Source organism: Pezoporus occidentalis, unplaced genomic scaffold (assembly GCF_034315485.1).
Source record: "Pezoporus occidentalis ecotype Australia unplaced genomic scaffold, CSIRO_AGI_Poc_V1 ctg123, whole genome shotgun sequence".
NCBI classification, from domain to species: Eukaryota; Metazoa; Chordata; class Aves; order Psittaciformes; family Psittacidae; genus Pezoporus; species Pezoporus occidentalis.
The window spans coordinates 20984-44197 of NW_026913027.1; the positions used below are offsets into that span (position 1 = coordinate 20984).

Consider the following 23214-nt stretch of genomic DNA (forward strand, 5'->3'; position numbering starts at 1 on the left):
TCCCTTTTTTGTGGTCATTTTCTTGATAAACAGCTGAACTGAACCTGACAGTTTTAGCACAGATATTTCCTTTTGTCTATTCAGAGATGGCTGACATAACTAATGTTTACTACAGGCTAGGAACAGTCACCAAAGGATTTGTAAGCATTAGATCCTGTAAAAGACCTAAGTGCCAAAAAAGTTGTGGATCCCTGAGCCAGATACATTTTTCTGCAGTGCATGAGACTGAAACCTCTGCCTCCTTGTGTTGATGAATAGCTGCCTCATGTAGTTCAGGAGGGAGCTGCTGAGGCTGTGTGTGGGTTTTTACTTCTCACCCAAGTCCTTGAGCTCTTCTGAAAGTAGGTATTTTTCCCACTTGAAGAACTGAGTTTGCTTAACCTTAGAAATAAGGCCCAGAGAGAAGAGGTGTCTAGTGATCAGTGTTTAGGATTCAATTTCCTTTTCTCCCTCCAAGAGAATGCTCATCACTCAGCTGTTAGATGTGGTGTGCATGCACTACTTAACCTTCCTCTTGATGCCTTCACCTATAGAAAACAGTCAGTTACACTGAGCTAAAGAGACTGGAAGTAGCACGAGTTTGTTGCTTAGTTGGTAGACCAGTTGCCTGGAGATAGATTTAAATCATCTCTGGCAGAGGAAGCAGTAAAAACTAGTGTGCTGTACAGCAAGCAGTATTAATTTCCAAGTTTTTAAAACAGCTCTATCTGTGTATCAAGAGGAATCTGATATTCTGTGCCTGTCATAACAAGCCTTGTAAGGGATTTAGATTTCCAGGTCCTGTTGTCTGGAAACCAGTCAATTGAAGTCTGAACTGAGTACCTGAATGCTAGTTCCATTAAACTGAAAATGAAAACTGCTGAAACACACAACTCTGGAATGCTGGTGCCTTGGGAACTTTAAAACAGTTAACAAAATGTATTCCACATCTGGCAGCAACAGGGTAGAAGTTTCCAGGCCTTTTTTTTTTTTTTTTCCCTGTAAGTGGAATCCAAACACAATAGATATCATTGTTCCAGGTCTTAACATCTGTTTCTGCACTCTGATGGACATTGATGAAACTTCTTTTTACTTCTGATGTGCAAAGTCAGAGCCTTTAAACACTGCAGTGTATTGGGCATGATGATTGTCCTTGGTGCACAGGAAACATGAGTTTGACTAACACTGTTTCTGGAGAAGACTGCTGTGGTTCAGATCTGTATAGATCATACAGCATCACTGAGAGGTGACTGGAAAGCTTTTACTTTGATAAATGCTCCAGCCTGTTTCATAATTAGTTTTGCAAAATAGGTTGCAAAATAGTCTTTTAGACTGATAAAAGACTGGTAGTCTTTTTAGACTTATATTTATGTACAATTATAACCAGATAATAAATGAAATTTTGTTAACTCTAAAGGCCAAATCTTCACCTATTCACAAAGTGCATGTGTAACAGACCCTTTTCAATCTGCAGCACAGCGGTTCACAAAACAAATACCCATCCAAGTTTTAGTCATGCCTCTATGTTATTTCAATGACAACAATTTTTATATAAAGGGGTCCAAAGCTGACATGGAAAACTGTATTAAAACTAGGCTGTTTCTTCTTTTTCTGCTTCTTGCTTCTCATCATTCTGAAGTGTTCCAGAGGCTGCTGTTTCATCAACACTAGGGTATTCATTTGTTGCGTTGCTTGGTGGAACTGTGGTTGGAGGAATGTTTTCTTCGTTAGGTACCTGAACATACTCTGCATTGGATTGTTTCTGAGCCATTTCTCTGCAGGAAGACAGGATGAAGTGTGATTTCACATGTTGAAATCCCATCTACACTAGATTCTTTCAAAAGAATGAGTCTTTGTGGTTTTGTTGTCTTAAAGTAACCCCCATATTATTATGATTGTTCCAAGAGACATAAAAAGGCTACAACATCACTGATGCTAAGAGAGAAAGAGTGACAATGTGTTAGATAATGAGACTGATTTGCGTCATTGCTTAAGTGATCCTGTTAGAATGAACTGGATTTTAGTATATTTAAATGCTACACCAGGAAAGCAGAATAGGAAACTGAGTGCTGGCAAACAGTCTGAGGAGAGGTTGCAGAACACACTGCTTGGTGTGAGCTTTCTGTGAAATTCCATGCAGATCCCATGTCCCATTAAGTGTATAAAAATAGAGTGCAGTCAAAAAAAGAGTTATGAAAAAGCTAAAATCTAGAGAAAGATTTTTAGCAACAGGTATAGATTCCATTTATCTCATCGAAATAATAAACCAAGCCCTGATATTTAAGCATTTTCACATGTAAAAAAGATCAGATGCTAGTGGGTTAGTTTAATGAAGTGAGATTTATTAGGATCTGAGCACACAGTTAGATGTTAATGTACATCAGTTGAAAGCAGAAATCAGGTGTGTGAGTGACACGCCATTGGTGTGGATTAGCGGAATTCTGCATCAGGAGGTCTTAGACCTGTGCTACAGGGAAGGGTCCAGATGACAAATACATTTTTTTTCTGTCCTCAGCTGTATGTATTCATTTAGCATTTAACATCATTCTGTTGCCTAAACCTTGTATCTCTTGCCATTTGAGACACCTTAGAGCACCCCAAGCATGTGTCCTGTAATTTCAAATAGCACTGAATTGCGCCCGCTGTGTTTAAATCCAGTAATGCACAATCCAGTACATTTGCTGTGGCAACCTTTAGCTTCTGTTCCTTTCTTTACTTCCTCCACCTGCCATTAGCAGTCACCATTAACTTTTAAATATTAAAAACTGTTTTTTCCAACTTGCCACATTTTGTTTGCAGGGTTTAAAAAACATTTTACTAGTTTAGATACTGCTAAGTGGTAGCTGCCTATAAATATATGGAAGAGGGTAGTGGCAATGTCTCTTACAAGAGCAACAGCTTAAAAGTCACACAAAAGCAAATATTTTCACTCTGGAAGTTTTCCCAAAACCTGCATTATTGACCCTTCAAAAATGATTAGAGTAATTATATTTTACCTCAGTGCTGAATTATTAGCAGTGCTTTACAGAAATAATTGTCTTAAAATGAAGCAAACAAAACTCTTACTGCATCTCGTTACTTGGTGTCTTCTTAGTCTTTTTTGCCTTCTTGCTTAAGACCCAAACAATAATGCAAATGATAGCAGCTGCAAGAACTGCTCCAATTAATGCTCCAGCAACAATGCCACCATCTGAATCTGCAAAGAAGAAAGGATTACTTGATATATAAATACTTTTAAAAAAAGTATTACTAGCAAAATCCCATGGAAATTTAGAGGAGCCTTTAGTGGAAAGAAGGCATTGAATTCAGAGAACTGATCAACTGACTGACAGCTGGATTTCCAGGAGGGAAGCCAAAGATGCGCTAGGAAAGAGAAATGTGCTTTTATGACCTTTGCTGCCTCCTGTTTTGTTGCTAAGCTCCCTGCCCCAGCAAACCTGATGTTTATGCCTGCTCTAAATTCAGTGTCTGTTGGTTCTCAGTAAAGGCTCTGCAGTCAGACTGAGGTTCAGCTCCTGCTCCCAGTATGAAATCATTTGTCCAGGTCAGTATAAATTCTGGGCATACCTGGATGAAAACTCCAGAGGGCTCCAAAGCCCATTCTGTTCTTACTTGAAAAAAAATCTATACTTTAAAGTTGTCACAGCATTTTCCTGCAAACTGTGTATGTCTTACATCGGCTATGGGATTACTTTCATGCATGAAACTTACAGTTCGTAGTTAGGTCAAGCTCACAGGTACTGTTCCCCAGGATGTTACTGGCTACGCACCGGTAATACCCAGTTTCAAAGGTGGTGAGATTGCCAATGTAAAGAATGCCAGTGTTTGGATCTGTGACAAACAGAGAGCAGAGACTGATTACTGTTTATGTACTGTAGAGGCCAACCATTTTCTTTAGTTGGTCTTACTAAGAGCTATTAAGAAATTAGAAACAGGGTTCTCTGATTATGCATTCATTTGGGGAGTTTCATATTCTTTAAATAAGAAGCATTTACCTTCCTTGAAAATTACTAGAGTAGCTTCTGTAGGCGTGTATTAGAACATGGGAAATAGGCCCTTACTCTGTAATAGACTCTGTCTGCCTGATGTTTTACCCGCACTACTATTGTCAGTGTAACTTCACAGATGAAAATGCCACAGGAACTGAAGACCTTCAGGGTGGAAGTCTTAGCACCTGAATAACAAATAGACTATTCTAAGTTGACTTAAATTTCTGAGGGAAGGGAAATGGAAATGGCATAAACATTTCCCCCATTTTAGCAATTTAAAATAATGGCATAGGCAAGACTTTAACATGCCATGAAATTCGTGTTAAATAGAAAGAAGCTCTGTGTTTGTGACAGCTATCAGTTGATTTGAATTAAGCAAAAATAATGGTTTTATGACATTGACCATCAGAAGAGGATAAGGTTTAACTGCTATGTGTAATACGTAGTGTTAGAAATGACTGGTGCTAAGGAACTCCACATTTTGAACATGGTATAGTGGTTGTGTCTTACGTACTGAGCTGTTCAGTCACAGGCTTTAGGGTATTGTCAGATACTTTGTACCAGCGGTAGGTAGGGTGAGGCAATCCTTCCTCACATCTGCATAAGAGGTAGACTAGATGGCCTTTTTCAGGAGTTCCTTCTATTTTGCAGAAAGGTGTTGATGGTTTGACTGTAAAATAACAACAAGGAGAACAGACACATCATGGGTATGTACCAAGGGGCAAGAGAGGGGTATGAGTATATACTGAGAGGAAGTTAGTTCTGGTATTGTACATGTAAAATTGAATTCCATCTACAGGTTCCCATCCAAGAGCAGAGTTCATAGATCTGACCAAAGGCTCTCCCATGACCATTTGAGTATTATTAAGTATATATACATATATACATGGCCTAAGATACCTTTTAATAGATAGGCAAATGATATTGGAATCACATTCTTATATTGGCTTTGATTTGTCACTCTGATTAGGTATGAATTCTCAATACAAAAGCAATTATTAGAATAGGTTAGTACAAACTTTTATCTTACTAAGAAGTAACATATCTACTGCTTTTCATCCTTTCTGTCCTGTTCGTGGTTGAACTATTGCTTTCTTCCATCCAAAACAGACTTTGTACTACTTCCACCCAACCTGTACTAAGTTTCTAGAGTTTCTGGGAATTGGGGTGAGCCAGATCCCTTGGGCTGTAATGCTGCCTCCCCCTAGATTTACACAATTCACCATGACCAACATTAGGTAAAATGAGTGAAATTTTGGTCTTTGCTGGGGCTGGCTGTAATCATAGAATCACAGAATCATAGAATAATCTGGGTATCTAGATCAGGTTGCCCAGAGCCACATCCAGCCTGGCCTTGAACGTCTCCCTGGATGGTGCATCCACCACCTCTCTGGGCAACCTGTTCCAGTATTTTACCACCCTCGTTGTAAAGAATTTTTCCTCACATCCTGCTAGAATCTCCGCTCTTTTAGTTTAAAACCATCACCCCTTGTTCTGTTGCAACAGGCGCTGCTAAAAAGTCTCTCCCAATCTTTCTTACAGGCCCCTTTTAAGAACAGAAAGGCAATAAGGTCTCCCCAGAGTCTCCTTTTCTCCAGGCTGAACAACCCCAACTCTCTCAGCCATTCCTCATAGGAGAAATAAGTTGTCACTCCCAGCTGAAAGGGCTTTTTATTTTAATCAAAGTTAATATCACTTTGTTTTCCAATATGAAGAATGTAGTGAAGCTGTGTAATTCCAGCTACCTGCTTACCTGATCACATGAGGTAGCATTTTGAGAGCACAAAGTGAATCTGAAGTGAATTCCACTTGTGGCATAATGGGATTTTACTGTAGGTCAAGCAAGGGGAGCTGCAGAGGGATTATCAAGTCTGCTTTGTCTGGAAGCTAGAGGGCACCCCAGGCTCTGCCTGCTTCCAGAGCCCTTGGAAAATCTCTGCATCAATGCATCTGTGAGCCCCTTCTCTGCATCATGGGCCTTGTTTATCACAGTTCTGTTATTCCCTCTGGTCCTAAGTATATTGAGCTGTGAATTCAGTGTTTCATAAGGGAGGAAAAGGACAGTACAACAATAGAGAGGAGAGGTGCTTACCCAGCACATTGACAATCACGGATTTTTGACTCTGTCCAGCATCACCCTGTGGGCTGAAAACTTCACAGGTGTAAGAACCAGTGTCTGAGGGCTGCATGTTGGAGATTGTTATTGATGCATTCCCTGGACCTGTTGCAGCTGTTATCCTGTTCTTAAACTCTCCATAGGAGTAAGACTGGCCTTCTGAATAATAGTAGATCTGTGATAAAGAATCAATTGTTAGTCTGATAACAAGAGATATTCCTGCTGCTTTGTTTGGTGCTCATAACTGGAATACAGTTGATTTCTGATTAAGCTCTTAATGTTACCCCCTTTCTGATTAAGCTCTTAATGTTACCCCCTTTTTTGCTCCCTCCCACAAGAAAGCAGACAGGAAAATGTGGTACATTTTTGTTTCTAGTGGTTTTTAAAAGACAACCTTTTCAGAAATGGGATTTTGTAATCGTGTAAATGGACAGTAGGTAGCTGTTTGTGGATACTCCAGTCACAGACTGATGCATTTGCAAAAAGAAAGGTGAGACCATTGACTGTTCTATGACAATTCTGTGAATAAATGCCAAGTCATGCACAATGAGTAGCAGTACTAATTGCAGCATGGATAATTTGTGATATTATTAATAAGCGGCGCAGTAGAAGATTGTGACAAGAATAGACCTCTCATTGAAAAAAGTGAGTGGCTGCAGAGCTTTCCAAATACAGAAGCTAGCAAACAGAACTGAAATGAATCCACAGGACATAGGTCTGAGCAAACAAGGTATCTGATCTGTCAGCAGTAAATTTGGAAGCAATAAAAACACAGTCCAAGAACACCAGCAGATTCATCACACATGCAATTAGAGCAATGATACTGTTCTCCTTGTTTGTGTAATCAGGGTCAGAGACAGTGTCATGGACTATTTTGGGGTTTTGAGTATATACCATAGGTGGAAGTCAAGAATACTTGTTGGCCTCAGTGCTTGGAGAGGCAGTTATGTGGGATCAATAATCCCCCTTTTACTGAACAGTAAAAAATGTTTTGCAGAATTATAGATGTAGTAAGGACAAATGTCTATCAGGAATGTAAGATTTCCTTCCAAGCAAAAATTTGCTATCTAATGTTGACTGATTTCACTGACTTCATTAGCATCAATTGTAATTAACAGCACTATGCAAGTAGAATTGGCCTCACAAGTTTATAAGCCCAAACCTGTTGTCTGTTAACTGAGAGGTTGCATTGTGCTCTTTGTGGAGCCTCTTTGGTAGCCTGAGGCTTGAGCCTTAAGTCTATTTAAGAATTAGTGTCAGATTTCCTTTTTAGTCAAAGTTCCCTGCCTTTAGGGATGCTGCAGGCAAGAATTATAATTTTCTTTACTTTGCAGAGCAACTGATTGCATTTTGAGTTAAGAGTATTTTATTCTTAATTCTATTTATCCACCCTGATACGGTGTTGACTGAAGTCTTTAAGCAAAGTTATCTGAAAGCCTTTATTAGCTTAAGGCGAGCTACACCCCAAAACTGCCAGAGCATAGCTGGTTTATGCAATGATAACGCTTTGAAATGAAGGTCAGAACCCAGACTGCACAGCACCGGCAGCTCCAGTACTGCAGCTTGGCCCCAGCTCAAATGCAGTTTTGCCAGACTCTATCTTTCCCTGCCCCAGGACTATAAACACCAGGTACAATTGATGCAGGGCTCTGAATGCCAAAGCTACACTACTGCCTCTCCAACATGTGGGAAACTGAGGGTTGTACTGAGGAGCCGTAAGAGGTGCAGTGTGAGCACACTGGTAGACTAGGTTGGAAAGTGTGCAGAACAGCTGGATAGACTCTGGATAGACAGTTCCCATTGTCTGCGTGCAATGTCATCAGTTTTGAGACTGATTTTATGCTTTGCAAATGTCTATTTGCAAAATATTGCACCTCTGTTGCAAAACTAGAGTCTGATAGACACACTTGTATTCCCAAGGAAGAAAAGTGCTCAGAGTAAGGGGTTTCGTTTAAGCAAATCACATGTCAAAAAACTGATCTACCTGTAATTACAAAAACACACTGGCCACGCTTGTCTCATTCTACATTTATCCAAGTATGAGCAGTGATACACTATTGCTTGCAAGAGTCCAAAGTTACAAGAACTGTGACTTCTGATTTCAGGTTCCTCTTAAGCTGACATTCCTATATAGATCTCAACAGTACCTGGCTGGATTTGCATCTCCTCTCAATCAATTGCATCTGTTTGAGTGGGGTAGAGAAAGAGCTTCTTCCATCAGCTCTTCACACTAATGTAAAATAAAGTTGTGCAATGACTTAAATGAAGTAATATGTTACTTGCATGAGAGGAGAGGGAGGCCCATTATATCCTACTAAAAGGCCTGATTACTGGAAAAGGGGGATAAATACTGCATGGTCTACCTTAGAGTGATCTGGGATTTATGTGAGAGTAAGCAATAGCACTGAGTGCTAGCTTAGCTATAGCACGGGTTCCTGGGAAGTAAGACTGGCACTACAAGTCTTGAATGCAGTCAGGGCATGCCATTAACATTAGGGAAGAGCAAGTGGTCCTTGGTATATTTAATCTGAAGTCAGGGTGAATTATTTGTCTAAGCCCTCATACAATACAGTGAAAAATGCATCCACTGTGTTCCCTCTTCCTGTCTGAATGCGTGCAGAGAAAATACTTTGTGTACACTGTTAAATCTGAAGCAGGTGTCAGCACAGCAGAGTATATTTGTCCTCTACATGGATTTAAACAGAATCTTTCTGTTTTGGGTTTTGTTTTGTGTTTGTTTTTTTTTTTTCTCCCAGCTATGAACGTAAATGCAGTGGAACATCTAAAGGAAACACCTTCAGCTCCTCTGCAGGCTCCTGCCTGTTCTTCTGCTCCTGTGTGATGTTTATCTCACTAGCTCTGGAGTTTGTTGCCTGAAGGAAGGTGCTAAACACCAAAAAGGCTGAGTAATGTTGTGATTAATTACTGAGTGTATATCTTGTCCTGGAGGTATGATTGGATTGTGTACACAGGAAATTTCATGGAAGAGGAATATGTTTCAGTTAACTGGCTGTGAGTTCATAGCCCATTCTAAACAATACACTCAAAATGGATATTTTAAACCCTTTTTCAAAGTGCTTTTATGCTGTCCCTGAAAGCTTATGTTTGTGGCTTTCAAAAAGCTGAAATGAAAATCATTGCAAAAATGTTTCTGTTCCATTTCGACAGTAAATACTTGTTTTCTGTTGAAGATATACAAGATTGGGGGGGGGGGGGGGGCAACTGACAGCTAATATTCCCTCCTACAGATACACATCTCATTGACATTTCTTTCCATTTCACCTAAAATGTTCCTAAAGTGTCTGTATGGGAGAGCTGTAAATTTAGTCAATGGCAGCCTTTTCCTGGAAGCCTTTTTATTTTAATGTGATAAATAGATTTAAAGTGCAACATTTTGAATGTAAAAAAAAAAAAAAAAAAAAAAAGTAAGAGATCTGCTGTGCTTCTGTTGAAAAAAAAATAAGCTTTTTATGTCCTCAAGCAAATCATGAGCAGCTCTGGTGAAGTTGATGATTTACCAGTGTAAAAAACAATACTGAGGGTGCAGTAATGGTTGCTGTGTCTCCTTACCAGTTAGTTTGCTCAGGCAAATTTTTATGTAATGGTGTTTTTTTACATTTCATGGGAGCAGCTGCCTGAGATGACTAATGAAACAACTGACAGAGTGGAGATTATCACTCCTCAAAATGCTGTCCCTAATAACTCCATCTGAAACACCAGTCTCTGTAAAACAGCTGAATTCCCCAGAAGGTGTCCCCCTGACCTTCAAAAGGACTGTGGTTCTGTTGGGTGTGCAGCCTGTGGGCCTGGCAGTGCCTAAAGCCACTAATGTCAGTGGACATCTTCCTCAGCTTTCTCGGGCAGTGGTATAGTTTTCTATGTATTTCCACAGTCACAGTTTCTGCTGCAACCAAGAAAAGGATTTGGGCTTGTCGACTCCTAAGGCAGTTGAGGACAATTATTCGAGTACCCATTTGTAACCTGAGTTACAATCAAGACAGGGAATTGGGAATGATCATACTTGTTTCAAAGACAATCTCAGTAATCTCTATGTGCTCCAGATGCTGGAGACAAGATTGTTTGTATCCCCAGTTCTGAAAGATCTGGTACATGAAATCACATGTCCTTTCCTTTTCCTTTAGCCTGACCTGTGGGAGGGCTGCTCTTCTTCCAGTGTGGTGGTGAGAAGAGTATTTGCCTGCAGAGGAAGCAGCTGGCAAAGCTGAGGCTGAGTTGAGGATTTCCAAAGGCTGCCAGATGCTTGGCAGAGAGTGAGGGGCCTACCTACAGTTTTCTTTATACAGCTTCTATAGAAAGATCTTCCTCAGGGTGTGGAGGGGGTGTGTGAAAAAGCAGGCAGTAAATTAGAAGAAACATGCCTCCATCTGTTCCTTTCTTCTTGGGGCAGGACAAATACAAACCAGAATTTACATAATATGTGATGCAGTGACATCAGGAGTAGGGGGTGGGAGGAATATTGCTGTACAATGCTCAGTACATCTGGATATCAAAACTGTAAGATGAGATGTACTTGAAGATGTGTTACAAACATCTCTCTTCATCTCCACAGAAGTCTTGATTTCCTAACTGAGGGGCAGTTTCAGGACATGCTTTCCTTTCTAGTACCTTCTTCCCTTCCACAGGCCCTTCTCACTTTCCCCCATGAGCAGATGCAAAGCTACACCATCCTATTTGATGATGTTTCTCTAGGCTGATGTGTTCAGCACCCAATTCACAGTCTTTGCCAGGGGAGCTCAGGCATTCAGAAGGACCTGTCACTGGGGTGTTCTATAATTTTCTGTTGACATTCTCAAGCTACTAGAGAAAGAACTGTTAAAAGTCTCTTTCTTGACGATAAACGCAAGGGAGAATATTAACAACTTCACTGCTTTTATCTCCTTTTGAATTCTGAGTACAGACGGAATTTGTAAAATAACAAGGGAAAAAAATGTTCATCACTCCTTTAAGCATCTTGCCATCTAATTAGAGAACAAATGCCACACACTCAGAGTGTTAATTAAAGCCCAAGGCTCAGTTTCTGAACTCAGCTAGATAAGAAAGCAAATGCATTGGTTTCTTTGACATGTGTCATGTGACTGAGTCTGGCCCCAAATGCCTTTTTTCATCCACAGCTTCTTTTCACACAAATTTTGTCAAAACTCTGATCTGCCAGACTGCAGCAGGGGTTTATGTCCTGCATCACTGGGATTTCTGCATGGGTAATTGAGGATGTTGATAATGACTAGAAGCATCTTGTCACAATTGCGCATTGGTAGAAGAAGAAAAGGATGGAGTCAGAAGCCTTGAGAGGATTAATCATTCAGCAGCTTTAACTGGTGCAAAATACTTTTGAGAAGCAGCTCTTTCATGTTGTCACAGTATCATTCTTGTGGCTGAACTAGTAGTGAATGATTTCTACAGTGCATGGAGCACAAAACTTTTCTCAGTGCATTTTGTGTAACTGCTCTTCAGCAGTTATTATGAGACCTCCGTTTGCATTGGGTTGTACCCTGTACTTCATGGTGAGATAGGAATCCCACTGCAGTCAAAGAGAGTTTGGAATGGATTATGGCTGGGAAATTGAGCTGGAAGCTGAGAGGAGGCCATTTCAGCAGGCAGCGTAGTGTCCCACTGTATGCATCACAGCTCAAAATGTTATACTCTAGAAAGAAGACCCAGGATGGGGGTTTTTTTGGGCTATCCAGACTCACTCACATTCAGCCCAGAGGCTCCTGGTGTGTGGACATGCCCTTCAGATACCCTTTGGGTAGAATATTCCTAAAGGCTCTAGTTCAGCCACCTAGAATAGCTGTGGGGAAGAAACAACAGCTACATCCGAAACAATTTTGATAGAGAAAAGTGCAATCCACAATAGGGTGAGTTAAAAACTCTGAATGATGCATCTGATTCAGCTTATCTCAGTCACGTGCTGGTTTGAGGTATTAATCCAGAACATGACTACAGGGCTCACAGTAGCACAGTAGCAGAAGCGGTTTAAACTCTTTTTTTGCCTGAAGATTGTGGGGATTATTTTTTGTCTTACCTTGTATCTCCAGCTACATCTTCCCCGTGCATCTGTCACATGCACCATCTTTTGACAATGACTGACTGACTTTTCATCCATACTCAGAATACCATGACACGGGGAATGCTGTATTTGAGTAAAAATGTGCTGATCTGAGAGTTAAATGAGATTTTAAATGTTCCCCCAAAACCAAAGAGCCTCTGCTCTACACAGCTCCCCATCAGTGCTGTTCACAGGGGCAGGGTGCCTTGTGTTCAGCAGATTTTGCAGATGTCTTAAGCCTTGTTAACAGTGAGATGCAACAGAATCTTATTTCTATGTTTTACCTAAAACTAGGCAATCTAAGATTGGAGTCTAAAGTTTGCTCCAAACACATCAGTTGCAACCTGATCATTTTATACTTGTCTCCACTTTCTTTTGTGTTCTCACTACTGTCTGCTTCAATGTACCAGTCTATTTTATCCTTTCTCTGCAGACTGTCACCCCAGTGCCAGAGGGAACCACAGGCAGTCCCCAGTAATCCCATTGACATCCAGGGTGTCACTGTGACTGCAATGACATTGCAACAGCATCTCCATTTCTCTGCCTTGGAGGCGTTGCCCCTGCTTTCCATGAAGCTATTCCTTTGAAGTGCCTGCTCAGTCATCTAAGTGCTAGATGAAACTTGATTTTAAAAATCACCTCTAGGCAAAAAGAAATGTCCATGTATCAGAGGGGCCTTTCCAGGAAGTTTTCCTCCTGTTCTGCTTCAGGAGGCAGTTTGCGCAGGCTCGTCTTTGCTCATGGACTCTAATGGACTGCTCTGCTCCCAAGCCAGTGTCCCTTGCAGCACTAACAGCCGCCGCAGTACATGATCTTGGTTGGTTGGGGCTGACAGCATGTGATGGAGTGTCAGGAACTGCTCATAGTACATGGGGATGAATTTGTTCCTTCAAAAGTTTGTATGGGAGCCCCACACTTACAAGGCTGACTGGCCACTGGCTCTCACATGTCAGCCCAGTGCCCATGCCTGTGCCTTGCCGTGAGCTGGGCAGCAGAACTGTGCTGGCATTGGGACTGCTGGTGATCTGAATTTGGGTTTCAGGGTGAAAGAAGCAGACACATTTGTGCTTTCAAGCTTGCCTTATTTTAGAGAACATTTTCATGAGAGGTCTATGAACAGTTCAGTTTCTCTTACAAGTAACATTCATTCATGATCTTTACTCATCTAGTGAATTTAAAGTTTCAGTCAAGAATTCTGCCCTGGGCATAGCTGGGGTAGCCATGCAGTGTCTCTGATAGTTTCACTTACTTTTAACAGTGGGTGGCCTGGGCTTGAGGCTCAAGGTGTGGCCCTGGCTGGGTTCAGGAGTTGTATTTGGCTTTGCAAGGCTGTAGCCTCGCCTGTGCAGAGTCAATAGCAGGCTTCAATCTTTCAAACATTTACTTAGGTACTTTACACCGAGGCTGGCCAAGTGACTCAGAGCATGAACTGAAGCACACATGTAGATTTTAGGAGTTGAGACTTTACCTTATGAACTATGGCCAGGCTGTGATCTACTCTCTTACCCTGTGTGAGCAGAGTAAGTAGTGTTTGCCTCAGTTTGCCTGTACATAAAATAGAGATAGTTCAGTTTTGGAAAGTTCTCAAGATCTTTAGCTGGGGGTTGTTATTTAAAACTGAAGTTCAGCATTAAAAAGACAGGTCACAAAGGGGTAAATGGCAAGAAGAAAAAGTTAAAATACATAGGGCATCCTATTTTCCATGAGTTGATATTTACATTATATAATTCAAATGAGGGGAATTACTTGCACTGGAGAAACTTCTCAGGAAAAAAAGCAAAAGTAGGCTCCAAACAGTAAAAAGATCTACATTCTATACATACACTATATATTCTACATTCTATACATACACTGTTCATAGCTGCACTGCCTTCAAAGCAGCACTGAACACCTGCCATTCCGCTGTTTGCTGCCTCCCTTTTCACCATCCTGTCTGTGAGCAGCCTGTTCGTGGTATTTCATCCTCTTGGTGTAACTGCCAAGACTTAACAAGTGTCGAACACCTGCACCAGCATTGTGTAAGGTGGGCAGTGTGGAACAGGAAATGAAAACACCAGAACAAACAGCAGAAGACACCAGCCAGCTTCACAAAGCCAGTGTTGAGAGGCAGACCTGCAGCAGCGCTGCAAACTGATGAGCAGCACAGCCTCACCTTGAGGCAAGGTAAAATCTGGTCCTGAATACTCTGGGACATTAAATTAGCACTGACACTAGTCCTGATCCTGATCTGACTGACTTCACTCCAGACAGGACTGTACCTGAGCTTACGTACTTAAAAACTCTGCAAAACCTGTAACATAAAGGGCAGAGTAAAATACTGATAGTCTTATTAAAAAGTAAAAGAAGAAATTATTGAAAATGGCCTCTGTGCTTATTATATGTTATGTCCTAAAATCTAGTAATTTAACTCTCATGTTCTTCAAGCCAAAGGTATTGTAATGACATAAATTTGCCTTAATTAATTCTAACACTCTATAATTTTTTCTATTATTTGCTGCCACTGTAGAGAGAGCCATGTTCTCAATTACTTACATAAACATGATTTATTAAAATCAAGATTCCTCCTTCTCTGTATTTGTTATGGAGAACACCCCCTCTGCTTAATCTTATTATTGGGAATATGCTACCCATGTGAATAACATGGTCATCAAGATACCTAGAATTTATTAAGATGTTAAGACGTTAAAATTGCAGCAGGTGAGATAAGAAGATGTATTTTTTTGCATTAGTTTATATATATATATAATTTTAAGTTTTCTGTCTTCAAAATATCTGGCAGAAATTTTCAACTTAAAAAAACAGAATTTGAAAATGTTTTCCATTTAGTTGCTGAAAGAAAGGGCAAATTTTAAATGGAACCAGAATTTTCTATATTTTTTTCCAGGGAAAATGTGTTCTATTTATAAGGAAGTATTTGTTTGTTTGCTTGTTGATGACATTTCAGAATCTGATTATTTAATCCCATTTAAAATGCCAGCTACTGCTCTGATATTCAATAGAAATGGTGCAAGTCTTTTAAATGCAGTCGGTTTTGTCATTTTACCAGCACATTAAACTTATTTTTGACTTGCATTTTAGTATTTAATCTAAACAACGAAAGCCAAAGCTGGCAATCTCCTCCATTACCATCCATGTATTTCCTACTTGGAACAAAACGTGTAACTTAACTTCAGCTACGTGCCAAGCAACCAGGGCAAAGGCAGGTTTGCAGGAAGAAAGATTACTTTTTCGTTTAAACTTGTAGGAGCACATGTGTGCCTTCATCATTCAGTCCTTTATGAAGCTCACACAAGTCACCAGCCTGAAACAGAACTAGCAACCTCGTATTGCAGTGGGTTTAGGGGGAAGTTGAAAATCCAATTTCATGTTCAGTGGTGTTATATCATTTCTTAAACCGTATTTTCCAGAAGCAGCCACAGTCCTTTCTTCCCAATGCTCACATTAACTGATTTTATTGTGAATAGGTTCAAAATGGGAAGGAATTGCCATGTTGTGGCAAAAGGATACTAGGTCAAGTAACTCAGGACTGAATGCATTGCTAAAAGCATTTTAAAAGGAGTCCTGCAGCTCTTCACACATGTGCACCCTCCAGGCACATCAGGAGGAGGGAAGGGCATCCTGTGAGCTTGGCTGGGCATGCGAGCCAGGGATAACTGGTGCTGCAGCAAAAGGAAATGTTGCCTCCATGCTCAGGGGGAACGGGATTAGTCACTAACCCATGTCCTTTACAGACTGAGCCTACTTCATTTAATGAAAATGCAAATAATCCATTACAAATGTATGTGTGTTATGGTGTAAAAGTGAATTTACCGTGAAATTAGTTTCAAATGGGGAGAAAACCAGATGCAGTTTTTACCCGTGTTTCTCACAGTCCTTATAGGCACAGCATTCCCATTGCCTGCAGTGGGAGCTGCAGGAGCCGGGAGTGAGTAAGGAAGAGATTGATCCAAAGGTTTCCCTAACATTTGGTAGCCTCAAATCAGTTAGTTCTTGTTGAGTATATTCTGAACCACCCACAGGATTTTATGGTTCTGATCCTCAGGGGGTATTTTCTCATCATTGATCACAGTCTGTGAATGGTTTTCCCCTCCTGGATCACTTGAAACTGTCTGATTCTCCCTCTAAAATACTTGCAACTACAATTTACTTATTTCTCTTGTTTATGACCAGAAAAATTATTGCACTTATTGCGTTACAATATGGAAAATTTGGCACAAGTGAAACAGAGAGACTCTAACCAAATCTGGAGAAGTTGGGCTTGTTCCTATCTCAGTGCTGCACTTCTCACCTGAACAAGAGATTAAAATGTACGAGGTACATACTGGATCAAAATTACAACATGTTGTACTATGTGCAACTTACGAAACCTGCAGCTACCACCCTTTCATGAATAATTCTTCATTTAATAAAATAGTTCAGGCTTGAAATAAGCAAATTATGAGTAACGGCTGTTCATACAATTAGTCAGGCAAGGTGTGCATGTGTTGGTCCGGCATTCACCTAGAGTCAGAATCTGGGATGGGCCCAGTGTTTGTATTTAGCACCGATACAGTCTTTATATGAGATGTACTGAGCAGTTCTGTTTTATGTTAAACTGCTATTTCTTACATACTAGCTATTGCCATTCAATGCCAAGTACGTTACATCCTGTTCATTCTGCAAATTACAGACAGTCTAATTCTGTATAATTGATCAGTCAAATAGAAGGTATAACTCTATCAGCAGTGGCAAACCTCCTAACATAATATTACTAGGAAATTGGTGAACATGATGAGAATACCTTCAGTGTGGACTGTGACACTATTCTAAGTCAGATTTCTATCACCTTTCAGATGTAACACCAGGCAGGAGTGTTCAAAAAAATGTTATCAACGGGATAAAAGCAGTGGGAGAGAAAAGGGACTGAATGTCTGACAGGCACGAGCCCAGCACCAGGACATGGGAAAAAATCACTGTCATCTTCAAGGATGCAGTAACACTTCTAATCAGCATTTCTTCTTAGAAAGGAAGGGGTTGCTGATTGCTCAGCAGTCATGAGGAGCAAATCATAATGGGAGCTCCTACCCTGCAGGTTATGATGCAAGTGAGATTCATGGACTTATTTCCCCACCAAAATATCAGATTAATGGTCAGCTCTTGAAGTCTGAGAGTATTGTGAGTTTGTGTAGGAAATCACGCATCCCGTCCCCGACTCCCTCCAAGCAGACCAGACTGCTCTACGACGCCTTTACAGCCACGTGAGAGGCTTGGGCAGTGGTTACACCATGTAGCTGTCCAGTACCTGGTGTTCTTCACAGTCCTGATGCTGCCTTTGTGCTGATACTTCAACCTATTCTGTTTGGCTCTATTGCATCTTCCGGTCTCGGGAAGGGCAGGGAACATTTGCCTTTGATCTGTAATTATTGTGCTACCACAATGACACCCATGGGATGCTGCAAAATGCCAACACAAGTTTGCCATGGGCACATTTCCTTCTGTGACAACTTACTATAGTCCTGCCAAAACACTCACTGCTCACATTGTGCTGGTAGCCTGTTGTTGTGTACTGCTGCTCTTACCAAGCACCTAAACAGTAGCCATAGTGGCTGAGGCAAGGAGCACTTGTTTGATCCTGGAATGGGGGACACATTGTCATAGGCAAGGGCGTCTCACCCTTGAAAGGAAATCAGCCTTCACAATGGCAGGAAACGTCTGCCAGAAAAGGGAAAAGGGAGCTGGCTCAGGGGCTGGAGCTCTTGTGTGGTTTTTGGACACCTGGTCTTTGCTCTGCTTCATGCTTCCTGTGCGACTTGGAGAAAGTTGTTTGAGCATCTGAATCCCTTTTGTACCTTCTCGTAAGTTTCCAAAGCAATTCAGGCATGCCAGTAGGGCTAGGGAGCCTAAATAACTTTGTGCATCTGCCCCTAAATTTCACTGCACCCCAGTCCTTTGTCTTTAGGGAGGGAACACCAATAAGATTCATTGAAGACTTAAGGATATCTTAATTATAACTTAATAGTTATAATATACAATATATAATAAGCAAATATCTTACGGTGTGCAGTTGGGTCTCTTTGGCACTGTAAAAGCTCCACTGGATAAAGAAGTTTCCCAGCGATCCAGAACTTGTATATGTACAGAGAAGGGTTGCGTTGCCACCTGTACTGACGTTCACTGTCTTCTCAGGGACGGTCACCACAACACTGCTGACATGACCTGTGGGCAGTAAGTGTGGTGAGGAGTGATCAGCCAGACCCTGGGAGCCGTGCAGGAGCACTGCACTCCCTGTGCCATCGAGGAAACCCGTGGGGCTTGTGCAGTCCTTCTTTTCAGTGCCCTTTCCGTGGGCCTTTGAGTGATGTCAAGGTGGGATTGGGTAAAAGCTAATAAGCAAGTAAATCCCCAGGTTACCTGTGCTCTTACAACAAATAATACTCTGAAAAAGCAGAGTTTGTTTTTAAATACTTGTTCTCACTTGCAGAGACTTGCCTGCTTACTCAGTGCCTGTGGCTAAACCAAACGTTTCTCCTGCACTTGTAGTGCTCTCCTGCAACTTGCACTCACAGCTGTGTTGAGCCCTTTTATATCCTTCTTACCCTTATTTTTTTCAGTTACTCCTTTAGATGTCTGATCTCCTTTATGGTGGATCACCATCTCCTACAGTGTTGCCTCTTCTTGCATTCTTACATTCTGACTGGAGTCAGTGGCACTATGGGTCCCCCATGTTGGAGCCCAGCTCTTTGCTTTTGCTAACTACTTCAGTTTTCTTTAGGTTCTTAGGGCTTACATGCAGAAGCTGTTCTATTCTAATGCTTTTACACTGATAACTTGAAACTACGCTTTTTGGAACTGCTTTTATTATGGGGGTTGTGAGAAATTATGTGATAACTTGATCAACCCTTTTTGCTGTGCTCAAAGCACAAAGGGAGAAAACGTAACATATGAGCCCTTTCCCTAGTTTTGCGATCAGTCTTGGCTACACAGTCATATTAATGAAAGGAATCAAACACCATCTTACAATATTTATCTGTTTCTCTCCTTCATATGAGTTACTAACAATAGTGACTTATGGCAACAAAGCAAGAGCTGTCAGAAGAATCAGTCTGAATTTCAGGGTTTTGCTAGATCACCAAGCCTGGTTTTAAAGCTACCACCTGAAGATTCTGAAGGAGAATATATTTCCTTTGAGTGTGATGGAAAACATGAGTCTGTTGAAGCTTTCTATGCAAAACAGGCAAAGTGAGAACTCCATGTTATAATAATAACAATTTTTACATGGGCTTATTGCACATATATGAATGATAGAGACAAAACACATGGAATATTCTTCTCAATAAGATATCTGTGCATCTTATGTTTGGGTGCTGCTTTTGGGAGTTGAAGCAGAACCTCCAGTAATACTGAAAGACTGTTTTTCTCAAATTATTAGCCTATGAGGGAAAACACTGTTTAAAAAATACATATAATCTATTTTGGCGTTTTTAACCATGTAAATCTTGCAGATCCATTAGTTGCTACAATATGCAAACCTATCTGAACCTAGAGCCTGAACTCTTCGGGGTCTGTTTTCTTTGTTTGATGGCTTCAATCTGTTCCTTGTTTGATGGCTTAGTAAAGGCTAAGTGCAAGGAAGAAGAGAATGTTGTACTTTCCAGATTAATGGTTGCTAGGATGAGAACTAGCAGGTTTAAACTGCATCAAGATTTACATTATATGTGAATACAGCCCCACAGGGATGGCTGGAGATTGACCTAAATGCGTTAAACCTGCCTTGGGGACAGAGAGGATCCCAGTGCTGGCTGTTAGTCCTGCTCGTCCTGTGAATTCACTGAGGTCTAATATAAAAGCCATATAATATTTCAGATATCTCAGTTCACTGTTCTCAGCTTTAAGAATCAGAGTTGGGCAGAGAATTATTGCCAGGTTTACATGTATTTATTTTCTAGTCTTTGCAGGATTAAAGCTATGATCTTTCAGCACAAGGTCATTCTGCTGAAATGTCCATTTTCCATCTGTCTGCTCCACATATTTCCCTTATCATTCTCTGAGTTTGGAGTCAGGAGTGCCACAGAACCTGGCTTTTCCAGAAAAATGAATGGATTTTAGCAGAAGTGACTCCACAAAGCATTCTCGTTTCCATGAAGCTATCTATTTTGAAGAAATACATTTAGTTGAAACAGGCTTCAATATAAATGTAGGCTTCAGTAAAAATATAAAGCCAAACCCTATCAAACTTCCATTGTCCATTGAAGCTACTTAAAAGCCATCACTAATTGCAAGATGGAGCTTTTGACTGAACGTGGAGCGAACTGGACACACAGAGCCTTTCCTCTCATCACGGAAGTTAATGAGAGTTTTGCTTTGCGTTTAGTTCACTGTTTAAGGTTTCAAACTTGTAACCTCATTTCATACATACAGGGTTTAAATGAAAAAAGCACATGAGTAAGAAGTAACTCAGTGAAAAAAACAGTGTGAACAGACTATAACTTGTTAAAAATTAATCCATATCTTTTAGTCATCACTGTTATGGTAAGACCATTTCCTTGCTACAGGGAAAGGCACTGCAGTTAATTGGGAATTGTCCACTTTCACTGGAGTCCCATGCAGATTTTAACTCTCATGGATTAAATCCACGTTTGCCGATCTTTTCCTAGGCGCTATAGAAACCACCAGCCAGTGCCCATCAGTACAGACACACTTCTAGTTGTAAATCCAGATTTTAAACTTAGAGGACATTGGTTTAAGAAGTATCAGTACTAACTCTGAATTACTTCTCATTTCTAAGGCAAAAATCTGTGCGGTTTATGTGTGTGAGAGAAAGAGAACATTGAAACACCAGGAACAGCTATTTAAAATATTTCTCTGGCATCTAAACTAGGCAATTCCATCTTGAAAATGTGGGAGCTAACTTCCATTTTCTTTAGTGAATACACAGGCTGTTCATCTCCGTGGAACATCAGACTTAAAATGTCTGCTTCTGTATATATTGAATATAAAGCTTAGCATGATGAAATGTCCTTGAAACATGAATAATACATGATCTTTAATATACCATATAATTCCTAGATTCCACAAAGTATAATGTTCTCACTTAACTTCAGGGATTATTTGCATGCTTAAAGTTAAGCATCCCCCAAAAATTTTTGGTTGAGGTGGGACCAAGTAAACCTGAGCATGAAGCCATAGCATTTCCCAGGGTTATTATCAAAGAGAAACAAAAGGTGAACATGAGAAAACCTAACCTCAAAACACCTGAAAGACCCTGATGTCTCCATGTGAGAGATCTTTGCCTCTTCCTGGCGTTAGAGCAAAACATTAATTTATCAAAGCTAAAATTCAGTTCTTGACCAAAAGCTCTTTCCAGTGAGTGCTCAGCTTGCTGATTTCCACAACATGGCATAGCATTCTAGCCATGATTTTCATTCCCTCCTAAAATGAATCTGGAGTGGTCTCCTAGTTTGCCAGTCAGGTTCACCTGCTCTCTTATTTCAACAAGTTCCTTTATTCCAGCGCTATTATGATCAGTTTATTATTCTTACTTACCTGTAAGGATGGCGAGAACTGGAAATACCTTCAGCATCGTTGCAAACATCTTGACGCTGGAGGAGAAAAGCAACCAGATGCTGCTTTGGGCTTCGACTAAAACTCAACTGTTGTTTATTTTAGGTGGGTTTTTGTTTTCCTTATCAGCTGTATATCAACACGTCAATGAGCTTTTTCATTTTCCTCCTTTATCACATGTGTTCCTTTCTCCGACTAGTGGTGTGACTGTTCAGTTGAAATCATTTTGTGGGGTTTGAGCAACTGAGGGCTTTGTTAATAATAAACCCTTGAATCAGAGAAGCCCAGATTTTCCCCCTTTGGCAGGGGTCAGTAGTATTTGCCTACATAAGTACTTCCAGTGAGTACAAGAAAAGTATTGGTGGAGCTATTTAGCAGTCAATCTGATTACCAGTGTTGGAGTCAGGCCTAATGTGAGTAAGGAATAATCTTTATTTCCTGTTAAATTGTAACATTTCTTTTTTAAAATGGGCATGTGAAGATAATACATTGTTAGTACATTTTCATTGTAAAACTATTTCCCATACAGTTTTATACAGAATGATTGCATTGGACTCATGGTTGTCTTGAAATTTCTGAATTGAACTCTTCAATAGCACCCCAAAATAAAGGTAACAGTTATCTTCTAAACTCATAATAAAATCTATTTCATCCATTTTTAATCCATGAAGTTGGATGCTACTAATACAGAATTACAAGGTATTACAATATATTGGCTTTTATTTAAATGTAAATGCCTGATTCATGTAGTGAAAAAGCCGTGGGTGAAGGTTAGGACTTGAAGAATTAACTACAATAACTTTGTCCTTGCTGGATGCAAAATGCCTTCTCTAACTCTCTGAAGCTCATTAGGAACTGAAGGTGCTCAGCTTCTTGCAGGAGACTGCTTTGTTTTCTTTATTCCATGTCATCCATGGAATTCAAAGCCCCAAGCTCCGATAGGAGTAGCTGGTTCTGTGCACACAGCCACGTGTTAGTGAATAGCTGAAGACATAACAGAGGGCAGCATTGCCTTTTAGATGTGTGCCTGTACCTAAGACCAAGGTGATTAAAACGGTCAGTGACGTTTTTTCCATGCTTGTTGAATTTTATTCTGCCAGATATTCCTGTTTGTGGCAGATGTCTGAATAATCTCTTGGCACATGTCAAGGTTTGATTATATTCTTAAATGAGCCATCTCCAGAAGTTTTATAAGGCATGTCTTCTTTAGTTCTGACTATCAGTGCTTCATACAGCATTCCCAGAGGGTGAGCAGTGCTTGTCTTTCAGTGATGGGGACAAGACGACTTGGAACAGTTCAATGTCTCACCCAAGGATGGAGGCACGGGTGACCTAGAGTCCATGCCAAAAGGGATCTGTACTTTGAAAGACTGAAATTCAGATTCAGGTGTCTTCCAAAAGTGTTTAAATTCACCTTCACTAAAGAAACATGTAGGGATCCCAAATGCAAGGAGCTCTCATGGGTTTTCCCTGGGGCAGCCTAAAATGAGAGCTACTGCTGTTTTCCAGTCATTTAGCTATGG

General features: G+C 40.6%; 2 protein-coding genes across 2 annotated transcripts in view; one reads left to right on the forward strand and one right to left on the reverse strand.

The window, feature by feature from the left end:
- Positions 1–23214, forward strand: part of PSMD10 (proteasome 26S subunit, non-ATPase 10) — a 53836-nt gene that overhangs the window by 6355 nt on the left and 24267 nt on the right. The gene's annotated exons all lie outside the window — the stretch shown is intronic.
- On the reverse strand, positions 1135–21807 carry VSIG1 (V-set and immunoglobulin domain containing 1). Its single transcript, XM_062607425.1, has 7 exons — positions 21674–21807; positions 18186–18346; positions 6061–6259; positions 4483–4638; positions 3691–3810; positions 3046–3175; positions 1135–1754 (listed from the first exon to the last, which is right to left on the reverse strand). Exons 1-7 carry the CDS (start codon positions 21720–21722, stop codon positions 1571–1573), a joined length of 999 nt encoding a protein of 332 aa, XP_062463409.1. The 5' UTR covers positions 21723–21807; the 3' UTR covers positions 1135–1570.

What these genes read in the sequence shown, in the direction of transcription:
- VSIG1 (XM_062607425.1), bottom strand. Translation starts at nt 21,722, where the DNA reads ATGTTTGCAACGATGCTGAAGGTATTTCCAGTTCTCGCCATCCTTACA. An exon ending in GCCTGTGACTGAACAGCTCA is followed by an intron (nt 3,811 to 4,482) that starts GTACGTAAGACA and finishes TGTTTGTCACAG; the next exon opens with ATCCAAACACTGGCATTCTT. An exon ending in ACACCAAGTAACGAGATGCA is followed by an intron (nt 1,755 to 3,045) that starts GTAAGAGTTTTG and finishes GTCTTCCTGCAG; the next exon opens with AGAAATGGCTCAGAAACAAT.